At 50.2% G+C, this 16,399-nt stretch overlaps 2 protein-coding genes across 2 annotated transcripts in view; both read left to right on the top strand.

Moving 5' to 3' along the window:
* elmo3 (engulfment and cell motility 3) overlaps nucleotides 1–5,680 on the top strand; it is a 24,440-nt gene extending 18,760 nt beyond the window's left edge. The window contains exons 17-21 of the mRNA XM_079743747.1: nucleotides 84–196; nucleotides 410–514; nucleotides 667–746; nucleotides 1,555–1,635; nucleotides 2,001–5,680. Of these exons, the coding sequence (XP_079599873.1) occupies nucleotides 84–196; nucleotides 410–514; nucleotides 667–746; nucleotides 1,555–1,635; nucleotides 2,001–2,213 (592 nt within the window). The 3' untranslated portion in view covers nucleotides 2,214–5,680. The remainder of the gene's footprint in view (nucleotides 1–83; nucleotides 197–409; nucleotides 515–666; nucleotides 747–1,554; nucleotides 1,636–2,000) is intronic.
* A 1,719-nt stretch (nucleotides 5,681–7,399) lies between these two features.
* rassf9 (Ras association domain family member 9) lies at nucleotides 7,400–16,126 on the top strand. Its single transcript, XM_079742645.1, has 2 exons — nucleotides 7,400–7,582; nucleotides 13,999–16,126. The coding sequence occupies exons 1-2, from the start codon at nucleotides 7,533–7,535 to the stop codon at nucleotides 15,320–15,322; spliced, it is 1,374 nt and encodes a 457-aa protein (XP_079598771.1). The 5' UTR covers nucleotides 7,400–7,532; the 3' UTR covers nucleotides 15,323–16,126.
* The last annotated feature ends 273 nt before the right edge of the window (nucleotides 16,127–16,399 follow it).

The raw sequence follows: 16,399 nt of genomic DNA, 5'->3' as shown, positions 1-16,399 counted from the left end.
GTGTCTGTGTTTGTGTGTGTGTGTGTCCGTCTGTCTGTCTGTATGTATGTGCATGTGTGTGTGTGTGTGTGTGTGTGTAACAGGGAGCTGAAGGAGCGTCTGAAGCCGGAGCTCATGGATTTGATCCGCCAGCAGAGACTGAACCGCCTCTGTCAGGGAACGCTGTTCAGGAAGATCAGCAGCCGGCGGCGCCAGGGTACACATTTGCACACACATAGACACACACACACACACACACACACACACACGCATGCATGGAAGCACACACACACAAACACACACACAAACACATGCGTATTTCCTGTCAAATTTTCCAACACACACATATACATACACATACCCATACATACCGAGGACATGAGGCCATGCCTCCTATCTCTAACCGTGCTGTGTGATTGGCTACTTCCAGATAAACTGTGGTACTGCCGCCTGTCGCCTAATCACAAAGTGCTGCACTACGGTGACGTGGAGGAGGACACTGAGAGCCCGGCAATAGAATCACTGCAGGAGAAGAGTGAGTGGGCTGGACCTTCTGTTAGGGATCCAGATGTTCAGTTATTGATCCAGATGTTCTGTTAGCGTCCCGATGTTGAGTTATGAATCCAGATGTTGAGTTATTGATCCAGATGTTGAGTTATGGATCCAGATGCCCTTGTGTGTCCCTAGTCCCGGTGGCTGACATCAAGGCCCTGCTGACGGGGAAAGACTGTCCCCACATGAAGGAGAACAAGGGCAAGCAGACCAAGGTGAGGAGCTCGCTGGCTAACCAGCGCTACTCAGGCTAACTATGCTAACCATGCTACTGTATTTACTACTGCATGGCAGGCTAACAGCAGTTCAACAGCCTCCTGACCTATCTAAGTGCGCTCTTAAAAAACAAATGCTCATTAAATGGGACTGCTACATTCCAGAGGTTAATTGCTGGTTGAGGTCTGTTCTCTGAGTTTATTGCTGTTGTCTATGCTACCAGCGACCACCCTGGTAGAGGCACGCAGAGGCCTGCTCCTCAAAGGCATTTTGGGATCTAGTATGTGTGTAGTTTGTGTGTGTGTGTGTGTGTGTGGGAGTTTGAGTGTGTGTGTGTGAGTGTAAGTGTGTGTATGTGTGATTGTCTGTTTGTGAGTGTGTGTGTTTGTGTGTGTGAGTGTAAGTGTGTGTGTGTGTGTGTGTGCACGTGCACATGCAGTGTTTCCCCTAGGATGGAGTTGCAGCAGCAGAGGTGTAATGTTTCTTTTTCCACTCGCAATATTTTTTGTGTGCTCACAAAGCGCACCCTGCAGGGAGGTTTCTATATGCACCTAGCAGCGGTGTACCGATGCTAGGTGCATATAGGGGAAACACTGACATGCATGTTAATGTATGTGTGTGAGTGTGTGTGTTTGTGTGTGTGTGTGTGCGTGCGTGCGTGCGTGCGTGCGTGCGTATGTATGTGTCAGTGTGTTTGAGTGAGTGTTTGTGTCTCTGCGTGTGTGTGTGTGTGTGTGCATGTGCGCGTGTGAGTGTGGAGGCTTGGTTCCCAGTTGACGGTGTTTCTCTGTGTCTTTCCTCTAACAGGAGGTTCTGGACCTGGCCTTCAGCATCACCTACGACGTGGAGGACTACAGCCTCAACTTCATCGCCTCGTCCAGAGCTGACGTGAGTCCTCAGACCTGCTGCCCCCCACCTCCAGGGCCTCAGACCTGCTGTCCCTGGAGGTCTTCATCCTCATGCATGAGGATGAAGACCGTGTGCACGAGGCGATGGCAACTAGGGCGTGGAATGCTTGAACTCCAGGCTAGCTTTACGGTGCAACACAGGTCATGAACAATGCAAAGACGTAACTAGAAATTAAATGAAAGTATCATCATTCATAATTAAAGCCAAAACGTTGCGGCTGATAAAGCTCATGTCCTAAGCGTGAAGTCGTGACCTCCCAAACGTGAGGTTGTGCCCCCCCAGTTCTGCTTGTTCCCTCACCATGATGTTTTGACCTCAGCCCCGTTCTGCCTGTGCCTCCCCAGTTCTGCCTGTGGACGGACGGCCTCAGTGTGCTGCTCGGCCGGGACATGAGCAGCGAGTCGATGCGCAGCGAGCTGGAGATCCTGCTCTCCATGGAGATCAAGCTGCGGCTGCTGGACCTGGAGAACGTCCAGATCCCCGACCTGGCCCCCCCTGTCCCACTGCCCCCCAGCAACTACCACTTCTGCTACGACTTCAATGCCACTGAGCAATAGCCCACGTGTGGCTGTTGTCATGTGTGTGTGTGTGTGTTTGTGTGTGTGTGTGTGTGTGTGTGTGTGTGTGTGTGTGTCTGCTTGTTCACGAGTGTGTTTGCGTGTGTGTGTGTGTCTGCTTGTTGACAAGTGTGTCTGCGGGCCCTATCTTGCATCCGGCGCATTTGACTTTCTACACCGACGCACGTGTCGTTGCTAGTTTGCAACTGGCGCAGAGCGTTCTTTTCCCTCCTGCGCCACAAGTCGGTAAATTAAGGAATGATCTTGCGCCCCAAGGGGCGGTTCGACGAAAGGAGGAGGCGTGTTCTGGCGCAAACATTCCCTGGTGCTATTTTGCAGTTTCAGAAACCACTTGCGCTACAAACCAGGAGATACCTGGTTTAAAGTCAGTGGCGCGTTGTTCAGATGCTATTTTAAGGGCGCATGCATAATGTTGCTTGTGCACCTTGCGCATACACTTTACTTCTCTCATCTACCTAGCCACACATTCTTGGTAAATTATTTGGGAAAGAACAGCTGATACAGCAGTAATAAGTTTTACTTTTAAATAAATGCATCTGCAAACACCGTACAGCAAACACATATTTTCTTGGCACAGACATCGTGTACAAGCCCATAACTTTTAGGATTGATGAGTATTTGATCGTGAGAATATTTTTTTTACCACGAGTGAGTGTTAAAAAGAATGAATGAATGCGGGCGCGCTTGTGCGTCAATCTGTTTAAACACACGCAAACTAAACATGTAACGCATAATACAGTCCATGGCAATGTATATTAACGGGGGGACAAATGCATATTAGGAACACAAGTCGATAACGATAATGCATACAATACTGGTAAGAAACTATGTTTGTTATTGTATTGCGTATATCATTAAATAGAACCACAGGTACCGTATATCATATGTGTGTTAAGTTTTCTTTGCCAAAATTTATTTGAGGACTCTGAAGCTGTGGAAGGAAACACTATTCCATGTGTGAATAAGGCCATATTATTTGGCCATAAACTGAGCCATTTGAAGTTTGAAATTCATGTGGTCATGCATCTGTCTCATTTGAGACTGCAAACGCGCTGTCAAAATATAAACTCGTCAGATTCAAATGCGCTCATGGCTCTTAAAGGGGATGGGAGATGGCACTCTCATTGGTTTATTGCACATTACGCCCAAACCACACCTACGGGTAATTAGGCTACTTCAGATCAACCCTTTTTAGATTTGCGCCAGGCGTAAGTCATTTATCCGCCGGTAAAATAGCATCATCGCCATAGAACCGCTCACAAAGCTACTTGCGTTTGGCGCTTCTCACTTGCGTTTCAGACCGTTAAAATAGGGCCCTGCGTGTGTGTGTGTGTGTCTACTTGTTCACGTGTGTGTCTGCGTGTGTGTGTCTGCTTGTTATGTGTGTGTTTGCGTGTCAAACGTTTACTTGCAATCCTCTCGTCACCTGGCCCCATGCCTTGCTCCACTAGTTCATGTGAAACACATCGTTAGAATACTTCCAAAAACCACAAAAAACGTTACCAAAATATATGAAATATGAAAAAAGAACATCATGTCAGAGTCGTCGATCAGCTGATCGGGTCGACAGACCCTGAAGTGTCTTATGGCTAGGGTCTTCTGGAGATGTCCTCCATGTTCTGAAGGTACTGAGCACAGAATAAAACCACACTTTATATCAAGTCAGGGTACAGAAATCCATCCCAGATTCTCCAAATCCTTTGACATTGATAGACGAAAGAAGAGTATACTAGTGCGTGTGTTTGTATGTACATAGAGGAGGTACAATTGGCCCTGGACCAACAGATGCTCTGGGGCGTATAATACGTGGTACTTTCTCATTTCCAAGCCAAAAGTGTTTTATTTGACGTTTCTCAAAGTAGTGTTTATCTTCCTCCTCACAGTGTTCCCCGTTTCAGTCTCCAGACTCACCTGGGATGAATTAATCAGACACTGTGCGCAGGTCTGGGAGAATATCGGTTTGGTCAATCCCGAGAAATGCTTGCAACCTTCATTTTGGAAACGGATTCTCTGTCATCACAAGACGTTTCTGGAAAGAATTATAAAGATTGTGATGCGTGTCAGTTCTTCAGAAATATACTGAAAAGTCCAGAAAACTCGGAACTCAAAGAAAACGACCTCTGACACGTTAGAAAGGAACTGGACGGTTGTCCATTTCGGAATGACACGTCGGAAATTCGTGTATTATTTGAGAGTTCCGGTTCGTCTGACTTAACGTTGGTAACGACATCAAACATGGCGGCCTTCATCGTTAATGGAAATTAAATGGTAATCGTTGATGTTTCAAACATGAATCTTTTGATGTGTAATTATGCCATTACAATCAAATTTTTTGTTTGCGTCGTTTGTATTTCGCTGTGCTTATAACAATCTGTCGTATTTAACGGTATCGTAGCCGACCGATTAAATCAGCTAGCCATTGTCCGTCTCCTCAAAATCAGCATAAATTGCTTCTGCATATATTTGTTCTATTCAGCACTGAGCGTGCATCCGATCCCCAAATCCCCCCCCCCCCCGAAATTCACAGCACAATTAGGTCAGAAGTCGGTATCTCCGGGTTGAAAGGTGAAAGTTCGGAGCCGTCTTGTGCCGCCTTCAAAGCAGCTCGGAGGTTCGGAAGCTCTTACGTGTCTTCACGTAAACCTTCCCTTCTTCCGAAATAGAAGTGTTCAGGAAACGTTCGTAGGCTATGAAATAAAACCGGAAAAACAGATCGTTCGTGAGACTAGACATAACAACAAGTATGGATGCCCGCAGGGACCTCTGCGCTTCTTTGCTGAATCAGATGAGTCAGTTATTAGAACTGCTTGCGATGGTTGAACATGAGGGAGAGTTTATCAGTTGATTATAATCTATAATGTATCGTAATGCAAATGTTAGAATGGGTGTTAAAGGGGACATATCATACCACCAGGTGTGAGTGTGATTAGCCATTACAAGCAGGTTTGAAAATGTGCAGCATTGTGACATCACAGGTTGGCGTGTCCATCTATCCATCACACATCTAGATGGACACGCCCACCTGTGATGTCACAATGCTGCACATTTTGAAAACGGCTTGTAATGGCTAATCACACTCACACCTGGTGGTATGATATGTCCCCTTTAAGTTCGCCTCTTAGTGCTCGCTGCAAGTTCACTTTAGTCTATCAGCCATTGTTGTGACGTCAACTCGGAGGCTCGGGTTGCTCTAATTCCGCACAAAGTTCCGAGGAAACTCTCCGACTTAACAGAGTGTTCAATGCGATTTCCTCCGATCTTAAGGTCACAACCTCCGAAATTCACGGAAACTCCGACTTTTTTGAAGGCACCATTGAACGTGGTAGGCTACAGTGGTATTTAGTGTACCAGTGTGAACACTGGTACATTCTCCTTCACTGTTAAACAGTCCGCCCACCACTTCATCAGTCTGTTGTGTTATGTTTGTTTGTGATTAAAACCCTACAATTTCAATCTCACATTTGCAGTCCTTTGAGTCGGTTTTTGCTGGATTGCGTTCTAGCCCAAGTATCTTGAAGCTGTGTTTTGAGCGCCCCCTGCCGTTTAAACGACGCAATGACCTGATCGCTTTGCTCTGGTTCAACCATACATCGTTGGATGGTCTCGTTAACACTGGTGCATTCAATAAATAACCGTTATTTACTTCAAAATAATCCCCTTCAAAAAGCAGATGGCCGATAAAGCAGATAAACTACTCTACAACTTGACTTTGACTAATTGATTTACATTTCCCCAGTTCTAATGTTGGGGAAAACATTAAGTCCATCCTTGTATTCTGTATTCTCTGTATCTCTGGATTCACTCTTTGAATGACCGAACACCTTACACTGTTTCATTCATTGGGACTTTCAGAGACCGTGATGGGTAATAAAACATTGTCCTCTGCTGGACGTAAAGGGTTATTCAACTCTGCCCTCTGCTGGACGTAAAGGGTAATAAAAGACTGCGCTCTGCTGGACGTGATGGGTAATAAACACTGCCCTCTGCTGGACGTGAAGGGTAAAAAACATTGCCCATCTATATATCATCTGTATTTCGTTATTCATTTTAGTTTAAAGTCTTAAATACACTTTTCATTGACTTTCACAAAACTTTGAACATGACTGTTCATTATCTCTAAATACAAAGGAGTGGGTTGAGGGGCTGGCATCTTGCTCAAAGACACTTATTACAGGTCGGCTGAGTGATCGGGCTAAGAATTATTCATTCATACATGACATGTGAGAATCAATGGAACTTCTCCGTCCAGAGTTGTTACCTGGTTGTTGTGTTCGGATGGTAAACTAACTGGAAACACATAATACACTGAGGTAATAATCATCAGTGATGCTATTATTTATACTATTAATGATCCATTACTAAGAGCGAATTATATCCACTATGAGTAAGATACACAGAGACATCTGCGTGTATCTGTACTACATATCTTAAATAGTCGTGAACACCAACATGGATGAAATTGTTTGTGGTTAATCCATTTTTTCCTTGCAGTATTTTTATCCATTCAATCAATTCTACCATCAATTAAATTCAATCTGTCCTCCTGCCTGGCAACGCTGTGGTGTTTAGTTGAACTTCCGCAGTCTGACTACCAGGGGGCGCCGTTACTCTCCACCTCACCAGACCGACGATTCACCCCGAAAACAACCGGGATCAACCACCTGCAGGCTGGGCGTATGGAGGCTATAGTCAACCTTACAGGCTTCGCATGTGAAGCCTTCGTGGCTATAGTGTTAGTTATATTTAAATAGATTTTTTGCAAAGAAATACAGAGATTAGACATGAACTTTCATGTTGTTGTCGATGATGTTGTCTGAACGTCATCGTTATCCTCTATAGCGCGTTAGTCCTACTCGTATATCGATGTGAACCAACAGGCCTGTTTTGCGGCAGTAGAATAACAGGTTGAAGTCTCGGCTTCCTTCACGGGGCAGAGTTGAGTTGACCTCGTAAATCACAGTCTTAACGCCACCCTCATTTTGGATGGGCGGGTTCGGCAGAGCAGCAGCGACCTGACAGAGCCCTCCTCACACGGGACAGAGCCAGCCCTCAGACGGGACAGAGCTATCCTGAGACGGGACAGAGCCCTCCTCAGACGGGACAGAGCCAGCCCCCCCCCCCCCCCCCCCCCCCCCCCCAGTCGGGACTAGGGTTGAGCCCTCAGCCAGCCCTCAGACGGGACAGCCTCAGCCCTCCTCAGAGGGGACAGAGCCAGCCATCCCCAGCAGACCTCCGCCCGGACCCGCCATGCAGGGAGTTTAACTCGGCCTCGGATTTTACTCTGCTGACCTGAGAGACATGGCTCCGTTTGGAAAAGGTTTCCTCAAAGCGCGCCTCAAAAACAACAGGTAACGTGATGAGAACTAAGGGTAATGTGATGAACTACATGATTACTACATGATCAGAACTGAGAACTACCGATAATGTGATGAACTACAGGTAGATTACCACAGGTAGTGAGATTAGAGTGAGGAAGGTCTGACGCACCGACCATCAGGTCCTCTGGAAACCAGGACGGTTGGGAACACGATGTGAACTCTAGTTTGATTCCCATCACATTCTGGGGTGAGCTCAGGCCGAACCTGGACTCATTGTCGTACGTCTGATTTACGTTCACGTTTCATTAACAATGGCAACATTAGAAAGTTGTTTAATCTTTAAAGCGTATCGCACGATAACGTGTGTTGGAGACACTGATGTCAGGATCAATAGGCGATCTGCGCGCGCGTGCGTGCGTGCGTGTGTGTGTGTGTGTGTGTGTGTGTGTGTGTGTGTGTGTGTGTGTGTGTGTGTGTGTGTGTGTGTGTTTTCGTGTGTGCTGCACTTGGCATTAAGAAACACCCAACCCTCTGGTCAATATTTTGAAAGATATGATGATTTGATTCTATCTGTAGATTTCAATCTACGGATCATATCTGTATTTGTGGCTGCAAAACGTGTGATGTGTTTCAACTATAAGTGTAAATACTGAGAGTTCTAAACGCCTTTTATGACATGTTACGCCTTTTTATCCATGTTTTAACCTCTTCACTATGCAAGCTCTTTCACAATAGTGTAAAACTCTGCTCTGCATAGCTGCGTTGCGTCCTCAGAAGGCGTTTCACGCTCCGTTTAATTCTCCAGCTTTAATTTGGAGACGCTCCCTGTACTCTTGGGCTTTGTATTAAATTACAGTTAAACGCGTATACGGAGCGGCAGACTGTCTCTATTTTCTGCACACACAGCTGAGCAGATCTTTGATGAGTTCAAACGGTCTGGCACGGGCCACGAGCCAGCCTGCGTCAGACAGCTTCACGTCGTGTAGTAATTACCTGTAACACCTGTAATTACCTCCAGTGTTCCCATCTACACATATGGCAAACACCGTTTTTCACTGACTCCTCCTCCACTTATGGATTCAGGCCCGACCCCCCCCCGCTGAGTTTGAGGATGGGGGGGGGGTGCGACCCACTAAGCGGAGGCGTGGGGAGAACTCTTTTAAAGTGAAACCTCATCACACAGCGCTGATGGCCCCGTGCTGATTGATGAACGTTTAAGAGAGAGCGATCAAACGACGCCAGTCGCTGTAGTTCAGTCGGCTCGGCTCCCAGTGGAATGAGAGACATCTCCCAGTGATGTGAGGACCCAAGGGAATCCCCGAACCACCGCTCAGACCCTGGGGAGCGCTGAGTGCATCCTCGCCCCCTGCTCTCTTCTCTTCGTCCTCCTAAGATCAGGAGCAAAGCGAGGCTTCACCGAGCGACGCAGACGGACGTGTCTCTGGTGTCTCTAGAGCAGTTGGGGTCTGAGCACACCGTCCTCCTGTCAGTGTTGCCAGATTGGGACAGATTTCCCACCCAGTCTGGCCCAATCTGGCAACACTGCCTCCTGTCTGTCGTGGGTGACGGAGGAAGAGGAGAGCTCACCTCGACCTAGTCGTACCTTGGGTCAGGTCCTCTGTGGTGGAGGGGTAGCGTGGCACGTGAAGGCCGACAGCGATCATCTCCCAGCGGCTGGAGACCACTCCCACCATGGGGGGGGGGGGGGGACAAGGGTCCCTTAAGGGAGGCCTAAATTTTGATGTGTGTGCGTATGTGTGTGTTTGCATGGGTCTGTTTTGTGGGTAATAAGTGAAGAGCAGGCAAACTGTGTGTGCGTTTGGAGCAAGGGATGCTGGGTTTATGTATGTGTGAGTGTGTGTGTGTGTGTGTGTGTGTGTGTGTGTGTGTGTGAATGTGTGTGTGTATTTTGAGAACAGGGCTGGTGTGTGTGTGTGTGTGTGTGTGTGTGTGTGTGAGTGTGTGTGTGTGTGTTTGCGTATGTGTGTTTAGTCTGCAAGGCTGGGAGTCATCGTAGAGATGAACTCGACCAGATTGGACCAGATTAAAGCGCATGTTATTTCCTCAGCAGTCCATCCTCTCAGAGATAAGTGCAACAGGATACACCTCATGTTCAGACAGAGATAGACACTCTCCAGCCTTATCTCCCCCTCTCTCCCCCTCTCTCTCTCCCCCCCCCCCCCCCCCTCTCTCTCGCTCTCTCTCTCTCTCTCTCCCACATCTCACTCTGTGGAAAACTGTTTTGGAAAATCAAAGCTCTTGGCTGATTGGCCCTTGGCTAATTGGCCCTTGGCTGGCAGGGGCCAATTAGCCTGAGCCAGGAGCCATGGGTCCTGTGTTTCCTCAAGAACTGAACCCGGTTGAGCTCAGAGTGGAACCTGCAGGCAGTACTTCTACTTTCCTGACTGGAGGTGAGCCAGTGCTGCGACCAGCGGTTGTCAGAGGAAACTCCAACAGACTGTGACCTGAATTCAGTCTCCTATAGTTAACGAGACGCGGCTAACGAGGGCTTCGTTGAAGCTAATGAGGGCTACGGTGACACTAACAAGGGCTACGCTGAGGCTAAGGCGGGCTACGTTGAGGCTAAAGAGGGCTACGTTGAGGCTAACGAGGGCAACATTGACGCTAACGAGGGCTACGTTGAAGCTAACAAGGGCTAGTTTAGGGCTAACGAGGGCTACATTGAAGCTAACGACGGCTAAGTTGAATCTCCTCAACTGTCGCTTCACATCATGGTCTGCTTCCACTGCGCTCTCACGCTTCATCAATCCAGTTTACATTTTACAGTGAGGTGGAATCGCCTGCCAATATCTCACAACTCGCCAAACCCTCCGTCGCCTGCCTGGACTTGTCCCAGCAAACAGCCATAACCTTCATATGGCTCCCAGCACGGGACGCCTCCCTCCTGGCATCATGGTTCCTGGTATAGGTCGTATCACTCTGCGTGACTGGAGATCACTCCTGGTATCGAAGGCGGAATGTGACTCAGGAGGTAGAGCGGGGTGGCTGGGAACAGGAAGGTTGCTGGTTCGATCCCTGGCTCCACCGTTGGTGTGTGCATGAATGGTTGAATGTTAGGCAATATTGTTAAGGGCGTCCACTGGTTAGAAAAATGCTGTATCAATGCAGTCCAATATTGTTTACATCCTTCTGTTTTTATAAACATTTTCAATTTGGGAACGTTTGCAAACAAAATTACTTCTTTTTTTTACATTTTAAGGGAGTTTGGAAAGTCGGTGGATCGATAAAAAGCAAAAGTAAAATAGATTAATAAAGTAATGTGCAATGGGAACTAATTCAGAGAGGGGGAAAGAGAAGAGAAGAGAGGAGAAGAGAAAAGAAGAGAGAGAGAAGAGAGGAGAGGAAAAAGGAGAGGAGAAAGGAGAGGAGAGGAGAAAGCAGAGGAGAGGAGAGCTATTATCTGTCTGTTGCAATCTGGGGTGACAAAAGTGTCACAAGAGAACGAGAACATCAGCCATGTCTGCGGTGAAGGGAGACTGATCTGACGCATTTGCTCTCCCAGCCCCGCATCAAACCTGGGATCCATAAACAGTTGACGTTATGAGATGAGAGGCAGCTCTGGTGCCAGGCCAAAGGTTTGTTCAAGCTGGGTTCCATGTGGACCAGCGCTGTTACAGTCCCTTCAGTACGTCAACAGCAGCTGCTCGGGACAATATGAACCAGAGGAGCTCTCATCAGCCCCCACCTGTGCTCCATGACCTCACACATAATAATACTGCAACCTCACAACGGCACGGCCAGCCCCCCTCCGCCCAGCCCAGCAAGGGGGGGGGGGGCAGGAAGTGGCAGGAAGTGGCAGGAAGTGGCAGGAAGTGGCTGGAGCGGAGCTGATTGTGGCGGGCTGGGGGGAGATCCAGGTGTTTCCCCGCCCTGGTGGAACCGGCATCCTGCTGTACAAAAGAGCCCCCCACTCCCCCTACATCAGCCCTCTGCAGCCCCTCATGACACCGCCTGTTTATTCACCTGCCTGGCCCAGAGGCACCGCCTGCTGCTCCACCACCGCCCGCTCCACCACCGCCTGCTGCATCACCACCGCCCGCTGCATCACCACCGCCCGCTCCACCACCGCCCGCTCCACCACCGCCTGCTGCTCCACCACCGCCCGCTCCACCACTGCCTGCTGCTCCACCACCGCCTGCTGCTCCACCACCGCCTGCTGCTCCACTGCCTGCTGCTCCACCACCGCCCGCTCCACCACCGCCTGCTGCTCCACCACCACCCGCTCCACCACCGCCTGCTGCTCCACCACCGCCTGCTCCACCACCGCCTGCTGCTCCACCTTCACCACCGCCTGCTCCACCTCCACTGCCCACCCACCCCCACCTGCTCCACCTCCACCGCCGCCTGCTCCACCCTCTCTGGTGGGGCCCATCAGGGTGGAGCACTTATTCTTCATCTTCTTCAGTTTCTTCTGGTCTTTTCTTTTGCCTCTGTCTCTATCTGATGGTTTCTTTCTCTTTCTTCTGCCTCTTCTGTCTTCTGCCTCTTTCTTCTTTCTTTCTCCACCATCCGTTTCCTTCCCCTCGTCCTTCACTCCTCTCCTGCCTTGGCCCCCCCAGCGGTCTGGAGGTCAGAGGACACCGTGGTGGGATCGTGGGAATCCCTCTGAGGACCCTTAGACTCCCCTTAGAATCCCAGAGAGCGCTTCATCTGAAGAGTTAGCGCCTCCGTGTGAACCCTCCTCCAGCCCCGCACGAGGTGGAGTAGGGGGGTGGGAGTCCGAGAGGAAGAGCTCGCCGAGGAAGAGGAAGAGTGGGCGGGCTGGGGGGGGGTGAAAGTCGTCCTGGTCGTCCGTGTCGACCGACGCTTGACTTGTTTGCTCTGCGCTGCCACAGAGCTCAGGTATTTGCCTTTCTCTGCTTGTTTCCAAGGGTGTCCATTAACCAGCCCCGCGCTTTGTTGCTCTCGTATCGCATTCCTCTGCTCGTCAGACACACTCACAATGCCCCACTTGTGTGTGTGAGTGTGTGTGTGTGTGTGTGTGTGTGTGTGTGTATGCGTGTGTGTGGTGTCTTTAATGCCAAGTGGAAACCAAAACAAATAACATATCAGCCTGTTCAAAGGGCCGTGCCTGCAGCTATTAATATCCCAGCAGTAGTTTTGATGCTTTCAGAGGACGCTGGTGTTCTCCATCTGGTGTTCAGCCTGTTCTCCATGTGAGTTTCAGCCTGTTCTCCATGTGTTCATCCTGTTCTCCATGTGTTCAGCCTGCTCTCCATGTATGTTCAGCCTGTTCTCCATGTGAGGTTCATTGGTTCTCCATGTGAGGTTCATTGGTTCTCCGTGTGAGGTTCAGCCTGTTCTCCATGTGAGGTTCAGCCTGTTCTCCATGTGAGGTTCATTGGTTCTCCATGTGAGGTTCTCCATGTGTGTTCCTCGTTGTGTGTGGGCTCACATGCTGCCCCTCCTAACGATCAGTCATCAGAGGTTCTCCACTCAGCCCTGGTTCTCAGTCTGGAGACAGAGCATAGAACCAGAGCCCAGATCAGATACGAAGCTGTTCACACCGCCACTCGAACCACAAGCATTTTCACACTTCGATAAAGCAAAATCACTGGATGATTATCGCAGTCTTATTGTTGGTGTTGTGCATTAAGTGTGGAATGCATCGTTATCTGGCGATGTCACCTTGATAAAACGATAAATCGACTTCAGCAAGCATCGTTATCTAGCGTTCAAACCATGAATCCTCAGGGCTGTTAGACTGTTGTGTGAAGAAAGGCCAAAACAAAACCCATAATTAGGGTGTGAAAGTACGTATAACTCTGCAATTAACTACAATCATTTTTATTTACAGTCTTTGATGTAAGTCCTCCAAGTGACAGATTATTGGAATATATGAATCCACAATCAATCAAACTTTCTTAAATTGGTAAAGTGTTTCATGAGGAGTAGATAGAGTGATCGAATAAAGTCAGTTGATCTGTGGTGACTTAACTGCAACTTCACTGCAGAATCTCATAATAATGGCAAACTTTGTCCCAAGTTCAAGGGATAGAGTACATTATTATTTCCAGTACATTATACAACACATTACAACAGTCTATTCCTGTTGTACAGTTACCAGCTTGGTTAGATCCAAGTTTCTCATTTATAATGTCATGTTTGCATTGTTCCACGCTGTGTGGAGCGTATCGCTTCTGCGCTGAAGGAAACATCTGCTCCACATTTCTATTCGGCCATTGTTGTAAACACTGTAGTTGTCGTGCATTGTTGTGTAACCGTAAGAAGGCAGAGCTGTCCTGTTATTAGAGAAGAACGCACGCCCTCGGTACGTTATACTAACCTATCAGGATCTAGTACTCAACAATGCAGTGGAGTAGGAATAATTAGTGTGCAGGGCTGTGGCGTTGGGAGCTAATGGTGTGCACTGAGACCAGCTCCTCTGCATTCCTCCGCTGACAGACTCTGCTCTCTGTTCCCAGGACAAAGGAGAGGGTGGCCACCGCCGCGGGGAAGGAGATTCAGATTACCGTGTGCGGCCAGGAGAAAGTGGTCTGCGGCGTCACCAAGCACACCACATGCGCAGACATGGTGCAGGCCCTGCTGGAGGACCATAGGGGGGCCCCTGAGGGCCAACAGGGCTCCCCCGAGGGCCAGAGGGCCCCCCCCGGGGGGCTCCACGGCGAGGCCCAGGACTTCTGCCTGGTGGAGCGCTGGAAGGGCCTGGAGCGCGCCCTGCCGCCCCTCACGCGCATCCTGCGGCTGTGGAGTGCCTGGGGGGACCAGAAGCCCCTCATCCACTTCCACCTGGTCCGGGTCAGCGACTTTGTGGCTCGGAGCAGCCGGAAGGGCCCGCCCGAGGGGCCCCGGCCCCCGGGGGCCCGGCCCAAGAGGGCGGAGCGGGGCGGGGGCCCCCAGCCGCTGGGCGAGGAGCGGCAGAAGCGCATGGTGAAGAAGGCCTTCCGCAAGCTGGAGAAGCTTCACAGTACCCCCCCCGCCCCCCCTCCCGGGGCGGCAGAGGTGGACCGCATGGTCCAACTCATCCTGGCCCAGGACCACATGCTCCGGGAGCAGGACCAGCAGCTCAGGGACCTGGACCTGGACCTCCGGCGGACCGAGCTGTGCTCGCGGGGTGCGGGGGCCCCGGAGGAGGAGGAGGAGCTCCAGCGGTACCTGCGCTGCGCTGAGGACGGGCTGGACCAGCTGGGGCTGCAGGTCCGGAGGCACCAGGACCTCATCCTGCAGCTGTCCCGGGACATCGACCTGGAGCTGGCCGCCGCCGCTGGGGGCCCGGCGATGTGGCCCCCGGGCCCCCAGGAGGAAGTGGCGGCGGCGGCGGCGGCGGGCCCCGGGGTCTCGGAGGCGGAGGCGGACGCGGACGCGGCGTTCTACGCGGCGGAGCTGGAGGCGGTGCGGGGCGAGCTGCAGCGCAGCCTGCTGGAGGGCGTGGCCCTGCACCGCGAGGGCTCCCAGCTGGACCACGCCCTCCGGCTGCACCAGGACGCCGCCGCCGCCCGGGACCAGGAGGCCTGGCAGCTGGCGGCCCAGCTCAGCTCCCTGCAGCTGGGGAGCGGGGGGGAGGAGGCCGGGGGTCCTGGCCCCGACACGGGAGCGGGAGCCGGTCCGGGAGCCGCTCAGAGCTCTGTGCGCTGCTCCGTTGCCCCGGCGACCGTGAGGCTGAAACACGGCGGGGGTCCGACGGACGTCACGGACACGGACTCGGACACAGGGATAAGCTCCACCCACAGCCAGGATTCGCTCTCCCCCGGCCTGGAGGCCCCGCCCCCCGTCGACACCGACGTCTGAACTGGCCAATCAGACGGCCAGACACTCCCACTGACGTTCCTGAGAGCTGGAATCTCTACATTCAGTAGTTAGTTAGTTATAGTAGTTAGGGGCCAGATAGTTAGGGGCCAGATAGCTAGTTAGCTGTTAGTTAGCAGAGTGTGTGTTTGTGTGTCTGACTCCCAGCCCAAAGCTTCTGGTTTAAACCCATCCTTACCTGACCTGCTCCTCAAAGACACAGACCCTCTTACTGCAGGTAACTTTGGGACGCCAGCTAAATGCTAAAGGCGAAAGGCTAAAGGCTAGCTGGTAGCAGCTGGTGCCACAGTGGCCCCTCAGAGTCTGAGAGCCGTACTGCTGGTGTGTTGGACCTCTCTCAACATCTGGATTTATGTCCTTTGTAACATGAAGCTATTGTGATGGATCAATGTTTTATGTTAAAACAAACAAATTTGTAGAATTGAGCGGTGTCTTACATTTATTTTGCTACGCTGAACCACAACAATGTACATAAGCTGTATTATAACTGAATATGAACTTTTTCTAAAAATAGTTTTAGGATTTCTTTTTAAAAGCACCTGGAATAAAGCAATATATTTATTTTTTTTAGCGATTGTATAACAAATTAGATTTTACAGTTATGTTTAGATAAAATGACATTGTATGTAATAATTGGTGAACATTTAGAAATGTTGAATCTTATTTCCTCTTTATTGACTAGCCTTTGGGTTCCTGTGTGTGTAACACCTCTACCATTTTAAGGTCTCAGAAAGCTACAAAAGTAAATTATGCCTAAGCAAAAATAAAATCTATTTCTTTTCATGACTCTGAAGTTGTTGTGATTCTGTGGCTGTAGGTCTGACGCGTCAGTGATTGTTACTGAAACAAAGGCGGTCGACACTTTCCCTCACTCCCTTCAAGGAACTTCTTATCCCTGAGAAATGCTGACCACCACACAATACATTTGGAGTCGGTAATGAATGCAGACTGGTAGAGCGGGTTGGCTGGTAACCCGAAGGTTGCTAGTTCGATCCCCGTCTCCTCCTAGCAGAGTGTTGAGTTGTCCCTGAGCAAGACACCTCACCCTGACTGCTCCCG

Source organism: Pollachius pollachius (genome assembly GCF_949987615.1).
Source record: "Pollachius pollachius genome assembly, chromosome: 9".
Lineage (NCBI taxonomy): Eukaryota > Metazoa > Chordata > Actinopteri > Gadiformes > Gadidae > Pollachius > Pollachius pollachius.
Note: the sequence above shows the minus strand (reverse complement) of the source record. Positions and strands in the feature narration are given on the sequence as shown.